Source organism: Alosa alosa, chromosome 8, assembly GCF_017589495.1.
Source record: "Alosa alosa isolate M-15738 ecotype Scorff River chromosome 8, AALO_Geno_1.1, whole genome shotgun sequence".
Taxonomy (NCBI): Eukaryota; Metazoa; Chordata; class Actinopteri; order Clupeiformes; family Clupeidae; genus Alosa; species Alosa alosa.
The window spans coordinates 2,266,767-2,290,221 of record NC_063196.1 but is presented as its reverse complement, the minus strand read 5'-3'; the positions used below and the strand labels follow the sequence as shown (position 1 = coordinate 2,290,221).

Below are 23,455 nucleotides of genomic sequence, written 5' to 3'. Positions count from 1 at the left end.
GCTAATGAATCCTTCCATGGGATCTTTATATTGAGGTACATTGTGATACCTCAATATAAAGTCTCATTTGAAGGATGCATCTAGCCTACACTGTGGGGATTTATTTTGGCCAAAAGTTAGATTGCCATCTACTAGTCACCTGCCAACACCCTTTCTAGTAGCAACTAGTTTCCCCAGGTCTCCCATCCAAGCCCACACCTGCTCAGCTTCAGTAATTCAGCAGAGAGGGTATCTGTTGGTCGCTGTTGTTGCTGGCCATTACAACACTGCTTAAGCAACACATTTAATGGTTGCCTACACCATAACTAGTGTAGGCCTATATGTGTCTACATTCTTTAAGTATTCATTTACGGTCAGTAAATAGGTGCAAATCATCAAATTAGTTAGCTATTTGTGTGCTCAGGTCCTTCCCTGGGTTCAGTCATGTGAAGCGTCCCAGGGCCTGCTACTGATTCTCTGGTCCGTGAGCACCGAGAGGTTGGCGCCCAAGTGATACCCGTTCCTATACATTTAGGGTATAATGAATTAGCATTAAACTTGTATGCCTGTATCTGCAACAACTAGGCCATTACAATAAGAGTAATAGGTCAATTAAATTACAGGAGGCCCTTAAAGGAAATAAAAAGATACACCAGTATCAGCAATTGGCCAAAATGAATTAAAATATCAGAAGAAAATCAGTCCCTAGTACTACAACAGGCGTTCAACCATAGTCTAGCTGTCGCCATGCTTTGAAAAACAGTGCACAACAAAATCATCGTTCACACCAAGCTGGGGGAAGCCAATTGTTTTATTGTATTCATTTGTAAAAATAAATAAAATGTTTGTTTCACATGCCAAATTAAGTATGTTGTCTATTCAACTGGATTTGTTGCACCAAAATATGTTGTATTACTTAACACACCATTGCCTTAAGTTACCTCAGTGAAAAAATGCATTGCCAGGATAAAATGTTACTAGTTGATAAATTGTCAGTTTGGTGCAAATAAATCAGATAATTTTGATTCATATCAACAAAAACACAGAAGGGAAATAGTGCTACTGGCCATAAAGTAATTGTTGTTATAAGATGAGACATGTCAGTGCTTGCAAAAAGAGACCTGATTTTGAAGATGTCTTCTTCTGCATCAGTTGTACGCTGTAATAACTCCTGCACGTAGGACTTCTCAATTCAGAGTGGATCCAACTGCCAACCTTGCATCCATTTTCATGTTCAATCAGTCAATTGTATGAGCTTTCCAGACTGTCCCACTTAAACTGGCCACTTTTCACTCAACCATGGTCAGCACACATCACGTCACAATGGGTTAACAACACCCTACTATGTCATGTCATCCACTTTTCTCACAACTTACAGGACCCCTTAGTTAACTTGTGCAAAGTTGTAAGACATCTTACATGCAATGTGTTTTTTAACACTTTGAGAGTACAGTACACCTGATTGCAATATACATCATTTTCAAGCTTCAGTAACAAAACTAGACTTCACTCTGTTAAAACATGAAAATATACACATATATTACATGTATTATAATACACAAATGTACACATTTTGTTAGAAATTTTCTGACAATTATTTCATCACAACTGTAAGACAATGAATCAGAAGTCCAGTTATTCAATATTTTCTGTTGCAACAAGCCATCTCTCCTGCATTCTTCAAAAGCAATTTCCCTGTGGAAAAAAGAATCATCGGAGCACTAGAGGACTGGGCATAATTTTTTAAAACAGCCTGATGCCTGATGTAACTATCATGGCTTATCAGGAACCTTAAGCAGAGATTTTAAATGAGAAGTCATTTGCTCTCTGCCATCACCGGCACACAGAGGTGTATTCTCACCGACCCAATGACTCGGTGGCTTGGGAAGAACACTGGGTGATGGAGGCTCACTGAACTTTGCACCTGCATACACTTTCTCTCCATCTTTTAAGCTGTCTTCTGGGACAAACTCAGACTGGCATAAATTGACAAGGCTGATATTATCAGCAATGCTGAACGGTTTTTTAACCTCTTTACAGCTGGACTGAGGCCTCTGGTGACAACTGTTGTCAGACTTCTTCACAGATGTTTTCCCAGCAGCACTACATCTGCTCCTCTGGCCCCGGTTACTAACATTCGGTGGTGTCTGCTCACATTTACTGGGGCAGTAGATGGTCTGATTTCCTAGCTGAGATGAACGCTCTGGTCGTCCTGTTTTGGATTTCAGCAGCTGATGATAAATACAGGCATCACATGAGTGAAATCACACACATCAGATTCCTTTTTTACTTTGAAATATTTCAACTTCTTTAATGCAGAGTTATCCATGACTCTCTAATAAGGCCAAACCAGTTAAGGGTAATTAACTACCACACAGGTGGTATTTAAACTTGCTTTTGGCTTGTGTCCTGACTAGAGATTATTCTTGGAGTGCATAGTATGTGAAGAAGTATGGCATCTTACATTTTTGAGGCAGTGTCACCTATTGGGCCAAGAGTGCATGCATACGCAAAAGTCGTGCTAAGCACTTTTCTATACAAAAATTGTATTTAACAAAATATATCTCTGAAAGACATATCTGGAGACATTGTTGAGGTGGCGTATGCATGGTATATTTGCAGACTGGAGACACCAAGAGGAATTAATGTTATGCCAGGATATATTGTAACTGGTTGATAAATTGTAATGTCTAAACTGTCCATGTATCACTCATTGTATTTTATTCTTGTCATAACTGAACTATTGTAACTATTATACTAATTGCTATAACAAGATATCTAGAGATTTTCACGTGATCGGCCATGACCGGCGACCGGTCAGTTTGACTCTGAGACGTGCCGATTTTATGCCGGTCAAATGCACTCGCAGATGTAGTCCATCATGTAGTCAAGGAGGTTGACCTAGACTTGTAAGTTGCTCTAGGTGTAATTGACAAACCTGATTAATCGAAGCAGGTAGGCCTAATGTCAAAGAAAGTTCATAAGTCTACAAAACAAATTAAAATGCATAAGCTAACATCTTAGATGTAACGTTACCATGGCACAGCTTAAGTAGTCAGAGCAGGGATATCTCAAGTAAAACAAGGAGATACCTACCTCCTTTTTTGACCCCACTTTGAGCAGATGGGTACTCAACACAGCCGCTTGAGATTTGTTCGTCGCTGCTTCTGCATTCAGCTGCACAGGAGATTTTGGCCGCATTACTGCGTTGTTGTTGTTTATGTCTGCACGACGCACTGGGTTGTTAATTCTAAGAAGTCCATGTTTCTGGTTCTGTTGTTGGGATCGTTGGATGCTGTTTTGGTAGTTCGAAGCAGTCGAGCGCACTCTTCGGCTACCTTTTTTGAACAGAGCATGTCTTGTTTTGTTGATGTTCGCCCCCGTAGAATGTGAAGTTACAGTTGTGGAGTTATTATTCTCTACGTTGTCTAAATTTGACTCTGTGTGATGATTAAGTGATTCACCAAGCATGACTACGATATCACCCGTCGACACACATCCACAGCCTCCAATGAAAATGTAAACACTTGGTCACTTGCGGTGATAGCAATACGTTACGTTGGCTAGATAAATATTGCTAATATTAGCAAAGTAAGCTAGCGACAGTACGGCTAGCTAGCAACTTCATTCGCTAACGTTATTCCAAAGCCCCTTTAAATTCCCTTTAAATTATCAGTTTCTGTTGTTGATGAAATAACCCAGCAGAGTATCCACTATGTCAGGGATAAACGTCCCCTTTCTCAAACTTTTCGAGATGGCGCAGATTCGTGCTAGAGTCTGAAAATGGCGCTTGCGGCGGCGGTAGTTCCTGGTGCTTAGAAATCCTAGAACTCGCCTCGTAGTAGAACAGACACGCCCCCATGTCAAAGAGGCGAAACTGTTTACAGTCACAACACATGAGGTGAAACCCGGTTTCCTAGTGCTAATTTAACGATAGGGTCCGATGTATGAATGTAGACTGTAGACTGTTGAATCAGCAATCACTCCACCTGCAGCCTAGTAGGCCAACCATACAGGGGATTCTTCTGCATGGTTGTAGTGTGAAAACAATGCTATTGATTGTATTTGAGAAAGGCCAGCGGGACTCACCCTTCACTAATTACATTAATATCTGAAACTTCAAACTTAATCATTATTTAATCAAGAACTGCTTCATCCACCAGCCTGAGTTCAAGCCCATCAGTGCAGTCAAACAGACAGCGCAGGTTACAGTGGTGCCACAATCACTGCTGTCAAACACATTTCCAATGATTTTGCATGCCCATTTGTATGCATACATTTGAGGGTAACGTTGCACGGCTATTTCTATTTCTACAAAGCCTACCACTGCCTTTGGTCCAAAACCTAGGTACATGACCTTTTATGCGGGTTTCCCTAGTGGCAGTTGCATATTACTGCAGTCCGTTAAAAAACAGCGCGTTGCACTATGGGATTAATATGGTGAGTTGCATTGTAGTTCATTGGTAGACATCGCAGATGGCGAGTTAAGAACGCAGGCAAACCGGCCTTATTACAGAGGCTTAGGGTTAACAGAGCTGAAAAACAAACGGGAACGATAATACTCTGCATCGAATACGTAGGAAAATAGTAACGTTTACAAATCTGTTATTTATTTGACTAAAGAATTAGAGGCCCAGACAGCGGACCACAGGAGAGCTACAGCCTGCGCTGTAGTACCCTCTCCAGTGGAGCATCACACTGATGCTGCTAGCCCACCTTTGGAGGTTTGCTTTAATGTGAGCTTCTGCCTGTTGGACCTCAGAAGACCACCGATATGTCACATACAGGGCCACCTCCGCGATGGCGGAATTGTCCAAGAAGAGGACAGCCTATAGCAGGTAACTTAACGCTACAAACCAACGTTAACTATTACGTTAACGTTATCAACACAACTCGTTAGCCAGCAAGCTACTACGTAGCAGAGCTAACGTTAATTTAATATAAGTTGTTATTGGTAGTTGACATAACATCTAAGCATGTCGCTGCTTTTGCTTCTTTTACTTGCTGAGATCAACGTTAGTTACGTCAACTAGAGCCTTTATTGTGTCTAATTTGTGTATGTGTCTAATTTCAATGCCATGTTCAGTCATACCAAGCTGGCTAACGTTAGCTATTAACCAAGTAACGTTAATCTTAGTAAGCTAGTGGCCAGCAAGTTTAACGGTAGCAGAAGTTACTGGTAGGTACTAGAGTGACTAACGTTGGCCTAACTTTAGATAAGTTGCCAGCGAACTGCAAGTTACTGTCATTGTTAGTTAAGTTAACTTCCAAATGTCCAACTCGCCTTTGATCATCAAGCAAGCCCATAAACTATTTACACGGTCAAAACAACATTGATGTCTGGTTTTAAGTGCGAATTTGGCGCGTAGGCCATAAGTTACAAGTATCATTAGACTACTTCTTGATTAGAGGATGGATGTTGTTAGAGCCCATCTTTAGCTGCTAGCTCTCTGTGACTGACGCGGCTGCACATAGGAAATGACATCTGACACCAGAGGGGTATTCCATCAACCTCGCAAAATGCTAAACCTGGCTTATTTCGGTAAGTCTCACTAATTTTAGTAAGAGTTCCGTCCCATTAGTGTGGTTCACGTGAATCCCAGCTTGGTAACTATGGGAATGTATTCCACAGAACAAACCTGGTTACATTGTAAGATGGAGTCTGGCCAAGTTAGCCTAATATTCTTAGGGAATAGAACATAACAGCAGATTTGGTCGAAAAGTTAATTCATAGGCATATGCATATAGAACAGCATGATATGAGCCTGTCTGGCATCAAACACACGTGTGGAGTGGTGTGTTTTGGTGAGTGCTGGTGAACATATTTTATCACAACTTGTCATCTTAATAATATGATAAACTACAACAAGAAAGCAACATAATTCTGTTGTCGGTCTCTCTGTTCCTACCTGAACAGTAAACTTTCAAAAGTTTTTTTTTACAAGCGATTAGACCTGCTCAAAATGCCATTAACTCTATTAAGAGTTTATGGGCCTTCAAAATGATTTTGGAAATGTTATTTTAAGGTAAAAACTCTTCAGGGGTCCTTTATGCATCACATGACTCATTTGGGGTTTGAAGGGCCAGTTTACTACCTGTTATAATAATTACGTTATAGTCCCCCCCTCATCCTCATTGAGCACATAGGTTCTTGTAAAGTACTACTTAATTGCATTTGTAACCATTACAAGGATACAAGGATACAAGGATACAAGGAAGTTTATTGTCACATGCATATAGTTACTGGAAGTAAGAAATGCAGTGAAATTATGTCTGGTGTCAGCCTATTTGTGCATTAATGGGCTAATTAATTACCTTTTGAATAAACAGATTCTATATGACCATACCCCACAATAACCCATTCATCTTGTGTATCTGAAGGACTTCTGTAAGTAGGCATCATCCATGTAAAGCTAGACAGTGCTTGTAAGGTAATAAAGCATATTGACTTAATGCAGTTATGACCTTTATGAATAAACATAACCAATATAAGTGCCCCCATGAATGGCCCATATTGATGCCCACAATAACAACATGATTGTACAAAACAAGTTTGCATGCCTTAATGATCTGTTTTGGCAACAGAGGTAGTAGGCCTATGGTTATAGCAATTCACCTGGGGCCTGTACTACGAAGCGGGGTTACTGGCTTATCTGGGTAACTTCGAGAGTAACTTGATCACATGTGGCGTAAGTTCCCGATTAACCTGTAATACGAAAGGTGGATGGGTTTTAACCGAGGTATGCTGCCATGGCAATTTATGCTGCATCTCAAACCTGCTCTGAGCAGGTTATGTTCTTGGTTAACTCGAGGTTTCCGTTAACCACACCCTTTATAAGTACCACCCCTCCACTAACAATTCGAGATATGTAGGCGTACCTGGATGATCCATACGACATCGGAGCGCAAATCGTGAGGTGCTCTCTTCGAGAGGTTTTAGAGACCGCCTATATATATATATATATATATATATTCTCTATGAAGATATAGTCGAGGGAATTCGTTATCTTTGTCAGATGATCTAGGCAGAAGTCTCTAATGTCACCCGTCATAGCAATGCCCTTACGTGGACATTCATGTTTTCCATCTAATCGGTGATTCTGAACATCTGAGCAAGAATACTGTATGTCCGAAAATAAATCGCACATAGGCCTAGCCTAGCCTAGCCTACAGTATGCTGAACATCTGAGCAAGAATAGCCTAAAATAAATCAGACATAGCCTAGGCCTAATAAATTTAAATCACCATTTTAACAAACTTGTTGAATTGAATGTCATATTACCACATAAAGGCTACACATTTCCACAGCACCAGAATCCGACCGAATGCCTCCCTCAACCCCTTCCACAATCGGCCTTCCACTATTATTTGCGATGGCCAACTCCTCTGCTACTGTAAAACACTCCTTATTACAGTAGTGTTCAAAGACACCTTTTTCTTGTTAGCTGTAAAACAGAGGCCAAGTGAAGGCTATAAGCATACTAGGCCTACATGTTTTCATAATTAAGAAATATTAATGCAAGCTATAACTATATCAACCTACTATTCTGAATAATGTGTTTGTATTTCATTTTCACCTGCTGCCATGTGCGTTTGGCAATGGTGTTGCATCTGAAATGTTCACAGGATTAGGCATACACTAAATCAGTCAATGGGGGGCTACTTAAACATTCAATTATCCTATTACTGTAATCTATATGCCCACTTCTAAATTGTGTTGCATCTGTAGGCATTTCTATGAACTCAAAATAAGCAATTTAATTATTTCAACTCATTTCAGACATTCCGCAAGCTATTAATCCTCCGTAACACATATTTGAAGAACATGTGGAAATAAAACTTTACTTTTAGGCATTTAGGCTACCCGATCTGCAATACGTTGCCAACAGCCTTGCCTTGCTTTGTTCACTGCCGACGTATTTGATTTTTGTCATAGAGTGGGTTTTAATTCCTCATAACTTGGCATAATAATTGTGCATTCCTCATCCGTAAAATAAGGTGTTCGCGTCATTATTGAAAGTGGTGACTTGCGCTGCAACCCGCCCCTTTTATGTGCACGCGCACAAACTCCAATTAGGTTAACCCCGGCTCAACAAATCAACTTCATAATCAGCGTCGTAGTACCGATTAACACCACTTAAGATAACCAGGTTTTGTCAACCCCGGTTTAACAAAGTAACCCTGGGTTACATCTGGCTAGGTAAAGCTCATTTCGTAGTACAGGCCCCTGGCGGCCAGAACGAGGCTAAAGGGTACACTTGCCATTACACCTAAGTCCAGCTGATGGTGGTGGTAATGCAATCCGTTTGCAAACAGCCAAAAAAAACTCACTGAAGAAGAACAGGCCAGTGAACCCTTCTTTTTCGGTGAGTTTTTTTTTTTGGCAGTTTGCAAACGGAGTGCATTATTATTTTGAGTAGCCTGCTAAAGTTGTTTTGTGGTTATGCTATTTATTCACTCCCTCATTTTGAGTGAAAACAATCAAACTCCCAATTGATTTCAAACCAATATCATTGTTGTTTAAATGAATGCTTTCATTTTTCTCCAATTTATGTAGGCAGCTATCTAATTTGTTTTCTCTTCAATTTTATGACTTTCAATTAAAATCCTGTAGATGGCGCTTGTAAATCGAACAGAAATAATCTAGTTTCCCCTTAGTTTTACGACATATATCCTTTCGGTCAATCTACTGTTTTGGTCTACTTACCGTGCACAAGCAGACATGAAACTGACCTAAGCCTCGTTTGAATGAACGAGGGCAAGATGCAGCTAACTTGAGTTAATGGAATGGCTTCAGCCCCAAGTGAAAGTCTACGCTAGTTCAAGCCAGGCTATTGCTGTTAAGCGCCACCTTCATTAGCGAGGTTGATGGAATGCCCCTCTGATGGTGTGTGATCAGTGTGTGAAGTTACTCCTAATTTATTTATTGATAGTAATTAGCATTTATACAAACTTAGACTCAATATCAAAAGGTTCTCTCTTGCACTAAGATCATGGTGTGATTTTGTTTAATGCAAGTCATTTATTTTTAAGGGAAATTCCTTCCCCTGAAAACGATGTTGGGTCCTAGATATGATGATCAAGTCCCTGAAGAAAACAGATTTCACCCAAGCATGTTGTCTAACTATCTGAAGAGTCTAAAGGTATTTTTTCTGTTTCCTACAATTTATTTGATTATGCAATAACTCCTAGGTTTGTCTTATCAGTTAAAATTATAAGGTACTTTTCACTTTTCATTTCAGGTCAAAATGGGATTGCTCATCGACCTGACCAACACCACTCGGTTTTATGACCGCAATGACATTGAAAAAGAAGCAATCAAATATTTCAAACTGCAATGCAGAGGGTAAGCCAACAGGACAATGTGTAAACTGTGTGGAGTGTTTTTTCCCCAAATATTAGGTTTAAATCAGATCTACAGTGGCAAGAAAAAGTATGTTATTTTTACCTTGGTTTACAGGGAACCAAACCTGCAGCTTCACCACAATGGCAAAGAGCCAGGCTTGTTGGTATGGCAGTCAGAGCACATGCTCAACCAAAGTGAAGACACTCTGACACTGTGAAGTACATAGTTTTAGCAGCCTCACAATACAGCTCAGCCTCAGTCTAAAGTGTCAGAAGTGGGATTGCTTGCCACAAGGCCATCGGAGGCCCAGTTTTAGGGGTGTAAAAATCCATCGATCTGTATTGATGCATCAACCCAAGAGCAAACTACACTATATTGCAAAAAAGTATTGGGTAACCTGACTTGACTTTCATTTGAACTTAAGTGACATCCAGGGTTTCCAGCAGCACTTTGCAGTTAAGGTGGCCACCTTAGCAACACACGCCTGTCCCCTTAACTAGCCAAAAAAAAAATATATAGCTGGGCCTACATTATATGAGTGATGTCCGCCGTGTTACTCCAGGTCTACTGTTTTCTCCCTTTCATTTCAAGCCGTGACCAACGCCAGTCTCCCTTCTCTGCAGAACGCACAAAATAATAATGAAAAACGTGCCATGAATTGGAAGTTTTTACAATTTTTAAATGCCATAAATCCTCAAATTATGACCGGGTTCTATTATTTACTTAGGCTGCACAAAGCACAGGGCTTTTTGGGGCAGGCTTAATTGAGGAAGGTCTTTATTTCTACGTTTTATTTTGAGGCATGCGTTTCGTTTGGAGCGGCATACCAGCGGTAGGCTATCAAAAGCATACGATTTTTGGACTGTTTGATTATATTGCTAAATGTTGGGACTGATAAGCACTGACATCTGGGGGGTATTTGATGGTTCACTAATAAGTTTCTTGTAGTTAAAAGAATGTCGGGAATTCCACCCGCTGTGTTTATTGCGAGACAGACAGTCGCTTTAAATCATTCATTGAACATGCGCTGTAATTGAAACCTTATTGCGTATAGCCAATAGGCCTACGGTAGCCTAAATTGAGTTATTTTTTTAATTATGAATGATTTAGCCTACTTTTTTATTTTATTAAATTAGTAGGCTGGAATTAGCCTGACGTAGCCATACTCAATTCTAGTCAGAATATGAGTCTGATATTGCTCCATTGGGACCTAATTATAGGGCGTGTTTCAACCGACACGGGGGAATGCCTCTGCACTCAATTGGATAGACCTAACCAATCAGAGCAACAAAATAACTTACCGTGAGATGTAGGAAGAACACACAAACCATCCTTCTTCTCCACAAATGCCTTAACATTGTTTTCCCACATCTCAGCTTTGGCTAAAGTTTTCAGAAATAATCGTTTTCAGTGATAAAACCTCATTGAAATAATATGCATTTTCCATATAGAGCTTGTAAGTCCCGCCCATCCGCTAAACCCCCAGTGGACCTCTAGATTGAAAAATCGTCAATGCAAGTGAATGTAAGAAAATAATTATTTTCTGGTCCTGTTTGAATTGTGCCATGAATAGGAACATATGTTTTCTGTGAATTTTTAATATAATTTTTCATGTTACGAGTTTGACAGTATATATTATATGATTATTCGGCAGTTGTGGAAAAGACATAACGAGAAAGACTACATGTCGCCTATGTGACGTGAGCTAATCGCTAACATTAGCTGATATGCTAGTTTTTGTAACGGCAGGAATAAACACACATGGTAACAAAAATATTCTAAACATGTCTAGCTTCACTCAACACATTAACACTATGATGGTGTAATTGTAAAGTTGTATGGTTCACTGTGTTCAAAGTCGATCTTAATAACCCTCTTCATCTCGACCAATTGATGGTTGTTATGGGAAACTAGTTAGCTGTCGTCTAGGGAAAAGCTGTAGTCCACAAAGTGCTCTCACACAAAGTTTAACCGCATCAAACTTCTACCCGCTAAATTGTAGCATTCTTTACACGAAAATTTCAAAATTAAAAATCAAAATTCAAAATTTCAAAATTAAAAATTCACAGACAACATATGTTGACATTCATGGCAAAATTCAAACGGGACCAGAAAATAATTATTTTCACACATTTCTCACATTCACTTGCATTAACAATTTTTCAATCTAGAGGTCCATCGGGGATAGCGGAAGGGGCGGGACTTACCAGCTCTATAGGGTTTTAGAAGCCATCTGTCTCCTTCTAGCCGCAGCGTTTTTGTTGCAAACATAATCAACCTAAGCAAGCTCAGATGACGTGATGGCGTGTTGCTCGCCTGTCCATCATCGTAAAGCCCGATTTGATTGGTCCGCCAGATATGGCGCGAGCATAGTTGCTCCACAACGGAGCAATGCCCGACTGAACTTCCCGACCTCAAATGTTGTGGGCGGGACTAAGTTCGGCTGGCGCCCAGGCTAGGCTGGAATGCCTTGTGGCAACAATTGTGTTCAAATGAAGTGGCTTCAGCCTCTGGAAAGCTCAGAAGGCAAGCGACTGGTAGAAAGTTCAAATAGTCCAGCGTTGGAATTGTACAGGGGAAAAGGCCCTGCCATAATTTGAGGATTTACGGGTAGGATATGCCTCCGAATCATGTGATGCGTCCGAACAGCAGCATCTGCTGGCTGTCATCAGGCTATCTATCATCGTTCGACAAACATTCTAATCAAAATGGTAAATCTTACGCAAAAGTATAAAATAATCTAAACTTCATTAACTCTCCGTGTATAGATCAAGACAGTCTTGCGGAACAGGCTGCAGGGCAACAGTCTGACAGCTGGCATGAAAATAAACATAAATGGTCCACTCTTGTAAAAGAGTGCAATTACCAAAGGGCCCTTGTTGTTTTGCACTTTCTTTTGCACTTCAGTGTTGTATAGTCTGTATAGCCTAGTGTTTGTTAAAATTGCACACATTAATTCACTGTTCTTGTTTTCAATTGTTTATCACTTTTTAACACAAATATTTGTAAATATTTGTATAGTGTTGTATATTAAATGGTGTTTGTTAAAATTGCACATTGCAACTGTTATTTTGATAAATAATTGTTAAATGTGGTACAGAGTCTTTAGTCTATGGCGCAACCCCCCCCTTAACCCTAGCTACACGATTTTCAGCTTGTGCGCATTCTGCCCTTGACTTGAGCCTGTCATTTAAGCACAATGGAGACAGTTAACGATAGTAACAAAGCCTGCAAACACATTGGAGTCGGAAGAATGTGCAGGGCTCTAGAGTGCGACCAATTTTTCCTGGGTCATACTGGTGCACCTAATGTCATAAGGGTGAGCGCATTTCCTCGCATCTGCTGTCTCTCCGCAAACTAAGCGTTTGTCCTCTTTTGCATGGTGCATCAACACTACAAAACTATCCCTGAAATTAGAAACGTCACAATACCTAATTTTGTTAGTATCGATATACTTTTAAGAATGACAGTCGGTGCTTCCTGTAGCCAATGTGTCTTCTCTCCTCACACACACTTGCAGCTTTTAACCTGCAGCTGTGTGCCTCACAGCAACAGATGACATTAGGTTAATTATTATTAAGTTCATTTGCTGACTTGCACCTCTCAAGTTTGTATTGCTAACCTACCTAGGCTATGGTATTTAGTTTATTTAGGGCTACTGTTGGGTTTAATGACTTTTCCGAAATAAGCTACACAACCGATTGGCAAACTTCTAAGATCTTGAGAAAGTTCCTTTTAGATAACCGTTAGATAACCGTTAGCTCTTTTAGGACCCCAAAAAGATTTGTTCAATATCAATTAATATGTTTTATATAGAGTTACCACAGTGCCATATATATTGTATAGAGTAACCTGTGGTAACTCTATATAAAACATACTGACCTCAATGGTGCATTTTGCCCATGTTCAGAGTGGAAAGTAAAAAAGAAAGATTTGAAGACAAAGTCAAATCGGTGTTTTTAAAAAGAAGGGATCATGGAGAATAAAGAAAAAAATATAAGAATAATCTTTGTATATTCCCATCCCCTGTCATTTATTTAAGCTTCGATGGTAGGGATTTGGCTACCCTCCTGAAATCTTTTGCCACAAATGACCCATTATTTGTACATTTTATGTAACTGTATAAAAAGTTGAAACAGAAGGCTGTGCTTTGACCCACATTTTTTAAAGATGATACCTTGTCTTTTTCTCTCTCCTCCACATAGCCATGGTGAGTGCCCCACAGCTGAGGTCACAGGGCTGTTTATCCGGTGTTGTGAGCACTTCATGGAGAGAAATCCCACAGAACTAATTGGTAAGAATGGCTTTCACCTCATCCCATGTTCCTCCTTTTTGCATGTTTGCATCACCCTGTGGGTAGCTTAGCAAGTTAGCATATACAGTAAGAGAAGTAAATAGGCTTGTTTAGTGATCCTCAAGTTAATCAAACAATTATGAATAATTGTGAAATTGAAAAATGATTGATAAAATGTAAAGGAAATGTATTTATATAGCACATTCCAGCACAGAGGCTACTCAAAGTGCTTCACATAGTCCTTGAGCAATGGTGACTCGGCTCTGAACAACACCCAGCAGCATGGTGTTCTTGAACAGTCCAACTGCAGGTGACATTGGACTGTGGTATGGTGATCATGAACAGTCCAACTAGGTAACACTAGACCATCTGTAGAGCTCTGTAAGCGCAGGTAATTGTCAAAACAATCCACTACAGTGATAATGCCATGAATCTTCAGAGAAGAGAGAACATTTTTTGTCTTTATAATGAAATAGGCCACTTTTGCCATTTGTAATATATATCCGGGGTCCTAATCTAGGCCTTCTTTGAGAAGTATTCAAATGAGTTGGCTAGCTTATTGTACTGACTTCTGTCCAGATAAACCTGCATTGTACACTTGACTTCCCTAAAATGAAGCAGGGGAATTGGATGTATAATGAGTTATAGGTTTGGCAGAAGCTTATGTCAGGGGAGATTTCAACCAGAAAGTATTTTAGCGTTGTAGTTTTTCTATGACAAAGTGTGTTTTTGTGAAAATGTAGTACTTCAGCAATGCCATAAGGACCAGAAATATTTATTTCTCACTCTTAAATAAAATATAACCAGAACACACTTATTTACACCGTATATGGTTTAAGCAGTGTTATAATGACCAGTCACGCAAGGAGGAAGCTGGTGACGAGCTGTCATTCTCCACCCTGGGCACTGCCTGGCATGCCTAGCTCACCAGAAGTTGCTGGTAGATCCAGCTGTGATGGGGGTCTCAAAATCAGCTGTTGACTTCACCTAGCACCATGGCTCACCAAAAAAATGACCCTGCAGTGTCAACAGCATTTTGGCAAGGTGCAATGAGGAGGGGTCACCTGAAATGTACTGTACATCTCCAGTGACCCTTTCATTGTACAAATGTCTCTTCATTATACGAACATTGAATGCAGTCTCAGTTTGCCTAAACAAGGTTCTTTGAATAGTAATCTTGAATATAAACCTTCCAGCTGTAGCTTTCTCAACAAGGTCTCCAATAGAGTACTGAAGCCATGACGTGGCAAGGTAGCAATTTCACTGGATCTAAACAAATCAATCTAACCATAGATGTGGCCATAGTGGTATAATCTATTTAAATAATTTTACAATGTTTCTGTGATGTTAGTATATACATCTAACACTAGGAATTATATAGTACATATATTTATACCAACACAATCAAATTCATGACTACAGAGTTTTATTTTAGCATTTGAGCTTTTTAGGCAAAAAATGTCACTCTTAACAGCCGCCAGGCATTGATAAGGTGTGAAATATCCATTGGGATTCTATTACACCTGACAGGGATCCTGATATGTGGCTAAGCTGCTGCCTAGCAGGTAACATATGTTAGCCTACATTTAAAACAATGTATTAGGTAGAAATGATGCCTACATTCAATGCTACTTATGCCATTTCGAAAATTTGTTTAGATCCAGTGAAACTGCCAGCAAAAAAACGGAACGTCCCACTTCGGTACTCTATTGTCTTCTTCCCACTTGTGATCCCAATGTGTCAGAACTATAGACTGTATGGTCAGAACCAGAACCCACCGGCTTCATCACCAGCTTCCTTGTCTCCAGATGGGTCATTATAACTCTGCAAAAACAACAAATCGAATTAATGCCTAAGAATAGAATCAGAACCAGAAGTACACTTTTTAGAATTGTTTTTATTTCTTCTATCTTCTGGTTGTATTCTAATACACTGATCAGCCATAACATTATGAAGTGCCTAGGGGGAACCAGGTTTGAGTCCGACTATTTGGTAAAAGGGAACGATGATGAGAACATTTTAGAATCTACTCTAGTATCTCTAGTCTAGTCTAACTCTAGTCATCTCTAGTATCAGTTTGAAATCTCTTCCCACACAACAGTCTCAACATCTCAAGTCTGTCTCTGGCTACTTTATTTAATGGAAAACTATCATCTAAGAACAACTTAGGGTGTATTTTTGTATGATAACAAGTGTATACCTTCATTGGTGACCAAAATGGTGATAAACTGAGTATAATTGTATTTAGTCTATTACAGACACATTTACTCTATTAAGTCAGCGTAAATATACACTGACAGTGCAAGTCCTGTGTTTTATGGAATTCACTGTGCAGTACATTTCCTAAACCCGTCTATTCCGTGATTGACTGAAAGATCAGCCACATCCCATCATAAAAAGATGGCAATACATTTAGCAGCTCTCTGTGCATATCCTTTTTGGCACTAGGGGGAGCCAGAACACCAACTTAGGCATGTTGTGTTTAGTAGGAAAGATCTTTGTCATCTGTAATTCATTTGTTTTTCATGCTTTTGAAGGACAACTCCAAGTGCTGTAATTACCTGCCTGTACACATTTAGCTTATTCCTGCCTATGTTGCTGTATTGCTTATAGCTGATGCCACTGAGAAGACTAAGATCATTCCATGCCAACTCATTAAGGATCTCATAGTTCATGTCATAGATTTTCTTGGAAATCTTGTAAAACTTTCTATAGCTGTGGCCTTTAAAATGGCATCCATCCTGGAATTTTTATCAGACTAATATCAGAGCTAGAATTTAAAATCAAGATCTGCCTGCCTCCGTCTAGAAACGAACACTGGGTTGTCATTGGATCTAGCTACACAGTTACCCAAAACATCCTGTGGGGATAGAAGGAACATTGCCCAAAGTATGACCTATGATCCTGGATGTTCTTGAGAAATTATGTGAAAAGTGGTGGTGTCAGTTTCACTTCTCTGTATTTGCCACCTCTACACAGTTCTCACACACAGGAGAATATTGAAGTGCGTTCATCTGACAAAGAGTGGTGCTACAAAGCATTAAATGCAGTACCGAAATGCAGACCTGCCCAGGTTTGCAGAGGTCATGTGGATGGGACCGTCAATGTTGACAGAGTCCCATTTGTTTGCAGAGGTCATTTGAATGAGACTGTGTCGATGTTGCAGTGCCATTACTTATTGCTAGCCCTTTGGTGGGGGCTGTTTTTGTGTTGGTGATTGCCGTCTGTAAATCTCTTAACAGCAGGTGGCGCTCTGCTGCTCTGCCTGGAGCTCAGGATGAGTCTTCGGGAAAATTGTGTTTCTGTGCAGCACCATGCAGTAAATTCAATTGCCATCACGTCAGGGAGAACATATGAATTTCATTACTGATGCCACCCCTTTGATCATTATCTGCTGTCTCATCAGTGTGGTGCTGTGAAATGGGCACACTGGGGACAGAGTACCTGTCTGAGGGCTCATAGCAGCCTGCTTGATTCTGAACTGACACGGTCCCTCCTAGCTAATTGTTCAGACAGGGTTATGAAGGAGCCGTTTTTAAAGCTGCTTGGCCAGTAGATATATCAATTCAATTCTTTTGTTAACATCTACGTCAGGATTACTGAAAACTTGCACCCAGCCATATACTCAAAGAAAGAATTTGGTGAAGGACTTTGTCCTAAACCTCTAAACATGAAACAAATGTAGTGCATTGTGCTATTCACTTCCAATGCCATGATAATTTATCAGAAGAACTGAGATTGTTCTGGTTCCCCTACTTGTATTTCCCGTTTCAGTATGGAGAGTTGATATTTATGTGGATGTGCTGTGTCCCCTAGCCCCCAGCACCTCTGTCTTTGTCACACAGCTAGAGGTTCCCAAGTCACCCTCGGGGAGACAGGTCTGATGGAGCGCTTATGCATGAGGCATAGAGAATACACACACGCCATCACACATAATCAATGTGCTCAAACCCTTTGTGTTTCAAAGAAGACCTGTATCACGTTTTGCTAGGCTGGAAGTGATTGCTATTGATTTTGCAGAACCACTACTTATGCCTACCAATAACTGAAGACCTAGGGAGAATACCTGTATGCATGTGCACACGATGAAACAGTGGATTATATGGAACTCCGATCCTCTGAACTGAACTGATGTCTCATTGATGTCCCCGCACAGGTGTTCACTGCACACATGGCTTCAACCGAACAGGTTTTCTCATCTGTGCATACCTGGTGGAAAAGATGGACTGGAGGTATGTATTCTTGTGACCGGCTTTTGTACATTTCTAGTGCATCCACTGGTGCTTTGTAAAGAGGGTTTTGTAGCTCTTTATTGGATTTTCTATATTATTTTATATTTCTGTATTTTCTATTGTTTTTAACTGATGTAGTGTTCATATACTGTAAGTCGCTTTGGACGAAAGCTTCTGCCAAATGCCATAACCATTTTCATCAGCTGCCTGCCATCATCGTGATGGCCCTGACCTTCACTTGGGACGTCTGAATGTGTAATGTCATGAGGGCTAGTGTGAGGTTGTTTGTGTTGTCTTTTCCTGTCATAGGTAATATATAAATTAACATATGAGTAAGTGCAGCCAAATAGGGGTGTGTGATATTGAAAAAAACATCTCTATGGGAGTTTGTTATAATTAGGGGATATTTTGCATCCTTAAAAAAAAATGTTGTACAAGTGTCATATAATGCTAGTATTCACTCATGCTAATAGGATATTCATTGTTCCTTGTTAATGATATTAATGGAGACAACATATTTAAGAAAAACAGATTTCAATGTACTGCAAACTGAAGCATTTAAGTAAAAGAAATTAGGAAAGCACTTCACCACCAGTGCAAGTATGCCCTGTATTTAGAGCCGGCAGTTTCCTCGTCGCAGACTAGCCATAGTTTAAGAAACGCTGCTCGATAATATCAGCTCATACACTGTTAAAACTGTAATTAAGATATTATCGTAGACGATATACAACATATTGCACATCCCTACAGCCAACACGACCTTCTGTCATTTAACAGAATAGGTTTGTTGCTTTACAGGTTTTTTGCTTTACGCTCTAGTAGAAATGTTCAAAACACGTGTGCTATGTGTGCCCTCACTTCCATAATGTGTCCAGAAAGACATGGTCCTCATCTGTCCTCGAAGTGTGTTGTACTAGGCCAGCCTCTGTCTCTGAAGTGTTTGTAAAGCAGCAGTGAGAAGGGCATCAATGAAAAGAGATGTGCGGGGATAACACTTCCTGTGCTGCACTGACTGTTGATGATGCATTCATAGTTGCATTGTCTGTAACTGATGGAGGTTAATAGCAATGCCGTCTCCTAAGCTGTATCAATAATTGGTGAGAATGGATGACGTACGTGTCTGAGTGCTGCTTTTGTGAACATTACAGTGTTGAAGCGGCTGTTGCTGCTTTCGGCCAATCCAGACCCCCTGGCATCTACAAAGCGGACTATCTCAAGGAGCTCTTTCGTCGCTATGGTGAGGTAGAGGACGCACCCCCAGCCCCTGAGCTCCCTGATTGGTGCTTTGATGATGACAATGGAGATGTGGATGATGATGGCAATGTAATTGGCCAGGACTCTGGCCCAAGCTCCTCAGCAGCATCCTCGGGGAAAAAGAAGAAGGAAAGGTTAAAACTGGTAAGCGCAAGTTTTATATGTGTGTGAGGATTTTTCCATGTGTGCTTTCAAACAAAAATGGCTTTACGGAGTTGGAAATAATGCATTTTGTATATCAATATATAAGACCAATATAATTCCACTTTAAGGTGGGTTGGTTTTTGGTTCTTTCTGGTTACTTTCATAACTCCTAAATCGCTCCTTGAATTGCTCGAAGCTTTGCAGAAATATGCAACATGGCAACACCTTTCTCTTCAAGAAAGTACAATCCTATTTCCAAAATCGTTGGGATGCTGAAAATATAAACTAGAACATGGACAACATGTCAAACGTTGGAACTTTTAACTTTTTTGAATTTGATGCCAACAACATGTTTAAAGGGGAGGTATTCAACACTGTGTGGAAAATTGAGTGGGTAAATAATGCAACCTAAACTTTAATTGAATTACACTTGACTATTGCCAAGGCATAGTCATCATACAGATAGTAAAAAGTATTAAGGCATGAAAAAGGTATTTAGGGTGATGAAAGTAGTGCTGTTATCTGGAGTCGTTTTGGACTCTCTCCTTACTCCTCTTGGCCTCCTGCTGGCCTGCATTTCCTGTGAGAAGTTAGAGCGCAGGGGAAGCAGCTGGTACTTTGTTATGATGTGGGAGGTAGTTTATCACACGCTTTTCTCATCTCCCCTGTACAATGTGTTTTAAGGGTGCCGTTTTCTTGGAAGGGGTGTCCGTAAAAGGGGTCGTGCAAGTCACTGAGCAGCCAAAGCTGGGGGAAATACAGAGAAAATGTCAAGAGTACGCAGAGTGGGACAGGTAAGTTTTTACTCTAGAGTATGAATATTTGTGTCTGAGAGAGAAAATGCATGACTCATTCAGCTTCACTCAGGGTACAACCCACCAGGTGCTACTGGCAGAAAAAAAAAGAAAATGCTGCACAGGCATCCTCCACTGCATTCTAATGCTTCAAAAAATTGTGTGTGGATAGAGAGCAATTCATAATAGAACACCAACCTTACTCATCATATGACTCATTCAAATTTAGACTTGTGGTTCTCAGAGGTGATGGTAAAACAGCAGTAATAGTTTGTTGTAGCTTCAGGCTGATGAAGCATTTGTGACGAGAGAAGCCACAAGAACTGCAACACAATAACTCCTTACTATTTCCTCGTCATAGTTGTTTGCCCCCATTAAATTATTATTTTATTATTTATTTCGTTTTATCATTTTCTCGTGTGTGTGTGTGTGTGTGTGTGCCTGTTCAAAGATCTGGTTTTCCAGGAGCCCAGCCCGTCTCCATGGACGAACGAAACCTTCATCTGCTCAAACACAATGCCTATAAAGTCAGCTGGAAGGCTGATGGAACACGGTAAGTCTATGCATGGCTGCTATCTGGATGTACTCACATCTGCAGTTTCATCAGCTCTGATAAGCCAGTCAGGTCCTCGCACTGTATTAGGTTGTGGTGCAGAGCTCCTCCATGTCGAGTGTTGTCTGACATTCCAGACAAGGGAGGATAGCTGTTCATCCCCTTCAACATCTACTCTTTCCACATTTCCTCTCTCCTTTTTTAAGAAAGTAAAATGAAATGCACTGTGCTGTTGTGATATTAGATGCAAAAAATAAAATACCACCATTATATCACAGATTTAGTTATTGAGTTAAAGATATAGAAAGGAATTAACCTTTAAGGTTGAAATTATACAGGTATAACTGTTTGTCTGTTAGATAGTAGTAGGTGGTTATCAAGTTGGTGCCCAGTTGCACCTCAGTCTTCGTCTGTGTTGCTCCATGTGTCCGCTTCTGTCTCCATTTTACCCCCCTTTACCACAGGCTTGTGGTTTGACTGCTCTCAAATATATTGGTTCAAATTCTGTTTGTGCGTTTGTATATTTGTAGAATATTTGTTGTGGTCTTGTAAGTGCAAAATGTTTATCAATGTCATTGTTCGACAAAATATGCTTGCATATGTCTGTTTTTTGGGTAAGCCGTTTTATGTTAAAGAATATTATGTCTCTCAGGAGTACATTTGCACTGCCTTCCAGCCCTTGGAATAATGTCACCAGTTTTTGTGTTGAGTTGGTTGCAACCTCATCTATGCTGAGTTCCGAATATAATCCCGCTGAATCCATTCAGTTATGTTACATCATGGCTCCACCTTTCCTGTAAACCGGTTAGCTCTCGTTTCGCTCCTGATAACTACAGTATATGTTAGTGAACAGCAATGATGGTAACAGTCCCTTCACCTACCAGAATAAGCTTTTGGTAGCAATTACAATTGCTGCTATTGCTATTGGTATTTAAAAACCTCTCTGCCTGGTAAAGAACTTGGCACTATCTGCTGCATAGGGTGTAGTCTTAATATCCAGCTCCCATGCCATTAAGGTAGCCAATTTACTATCTTATCTCTTGCCTGTTGAATTATTTATGAATGCTGCTAGGGTTTGGTGTCTTACTGGCTGATGGATGCAGCCAGTGTCAGGTTGGTCAGATCGCACTGCAATTTCTAGGAGTAATTGTGCCACATGACACATGTAGGCTACATTTTGTTTTATCAGTCATATACATGCTCATTGCATACAGTCATATTGTCCTTTAACACGGATGAAAAAACTCTTCTGCACATTCTCATACTGTTCGCAATGAAGTCAGATGTGAGTGCTGCAATGTCTCATTTTGAAAAGCCTGTTGCCATGATCAGAGAAGCCATTCATCATCTCCCCAGAGGAATTGATGCTCACTATTCCCCAGACTCATTGTTTCACAGCAAACCGCACATCTAAATTACACACTAAATCTTTTCCATCATTATTTTCAGAGGCCAAATAAGAATCATGTCAAAGTGCTGTTCGACTGTGTAACTCTATGAAGGAAACCTTACTGAAAATGACCGGGTAGGAGAGACAAATGAGTGCAAGTTAAAAAGATGTAGAGTCCATCCACAAATATTTGCCAGAGTGCATCTTAACTATTGCTGATAATCAGTTGATCAATGTGTTGGATCAAAGAGCCAAACAAACTGTTAAACACAACTCAATCATTAGGAAATCCATTCAGCCTGTAGTGGCCCTGTGTGATTTCTGGACACTGGATTTCATGCATCAGTCTGGCATTGCTTCACTGTTGTCTGGATCCTGTCAATTTGCTGATGGATCCACATAAGGCCTTCCTTAAAATATGTTTGTTTGCCAGAACTTGACCAACACAAATTGACCACTTGCCAACAATAACTTGCCCAACTTTCTGTTGCAGCCCAGTAAAAGTTGATTTGCTCCTTAAACAGTCTGTGGGTCATTCCATGACAAATCAGATAAAGTTGTTGCTGCACCATCTCAGATTTTGTTCAAACCTTGTCAAAGCCAAGGCCTGTAAAATATGTCTTCATATTATTTTCAGCCCTTATGATTACTTAATTTTTACAGCCTGAAAATCCCATTTTCTGGGAAGCAATGTTTGGGCATTAATATAATGAAAAGTATTATTCATAGGCAGCCCAAACTTTGTAGGGTAGAAGACAAACATGTTCTCAATGTTTGCCTGTGCCTGTTGAGGTGTCCACGACTCTAGCAGCCTTGACAGGGACATCAAGGAGGTGGTCATCCCCCAGCCCTCACCCCCACACCCCCTCAATACCAGTGCAACACTCACCTCCATCACAGGCTATCGTACCCCCACCATCACTGGATATTGCACCCCTCCCCCACATGGCGATCACGAACAATGAGGTGACAATGACCTCAGTCAACAGCCATCAGACACACAGATCCCAGATGCACCCCTCCCCCTCCCCTCCCCTCAAACCCCTATCATCACAGCAGATCAAGTAAGAGCTCAACTAAAGAAACTTCACCCCAATAAGGCAGCGGGGCCTGACAGACTGTGTCCAAGGCTACTCAAGGCCTGTGCTGCTGAACTGGGGGAGCCACTGAAGCACATCTTCAATTTGAGTCTACGCCTCGGACAAGTTCCAACACTGTGGAAGACATCATGTCTCACCCCTGTCCCTAAGAAGCCACACCCTAGTGAGCTTAATGACTACAGACCTGTCGCTTTAAAGGGACACCAGGCAAGCCTGATGCTTTTTCTCTACGAAACTCCCCCCCGCTCGGTCTGAAGCTCTTTTCCTTTTCTTTGCGTCTTCCGTCAAGCGTTTTCGCTGCTTCTTCGCCGGCTCTGCCATTATACACACGTTTGCTCTCTCTCAATCTCTAGCGTTTCGTTAGCCTGC

General features: G+C 40.6%; 2 protein-coding genes across 2 annotated transcripts in view; one reads left to right on the top strand and one right to left on the bottom strand.

Moving 5' to 3' along the window:
- Positions 1-772: 772 nt before the first annotated feature.
- On the bottom strand, positions 773-3,811 carry pnrc1 (proline-rich nuclear receptor coactivator 1). Its single transcript, XM_048251409.1, has 2 exons — positions 3,076-3,811; positions 773-2,210 (listed from the first exon to the last, which is right to left on the bottom strand). Exons 1-2 carry the CDS (start codon positions 3,448-3,450, stop codon positions 1,752-1,754), a joined length of 834 nt encoding a protein of 277 aa, XP_048107366.1. The 5' UTR covers positions 3,451-3,811; the 3' UTR covers positions 773-1,751.
- Positions 3,812-4,415: 604 nt separating this feature from the next.
- Positions 4,416-23,455, top strand: part of rngtt (RNA guanylyltransferase and 5'-phosphatase) — a 95,805-nt gene continuing 76,765 nt past the window's right edge. Inside the window, exons 1-8 of the mRNA XM_048250386.1 lie at positions 4,416-4,817; positions 9,013-9,122; positions 9,222-9,325; positions 13,531-13,619; positions 17,776-17,851; positions 19,000-19,249; positions 19,934-20,043; positions 20,495-20,596. Coding sequence (XP_048106343.1) covers positions 4,754-4,817; positions 9,013-9,122; positions 9,222-9,325; positions 13,531-13,619; positions 17,776-17,851; positions 19,000-19,249; positions 19,934-20,043; positions 20,495-20,596 — 905 coding nt within the window. The 5' untranslated portion in view covers positions 4,416-4,753. The remainder of the gene's footprint in view (positions 4,818-9,012; positions 9,123-9,221; positions 9,326-13,530; positions 13,620-17,775; positions 17,852-18,999; positions 19,250-19,933; positions 20,044-20,494; positions 20,597-23,455) is intronic.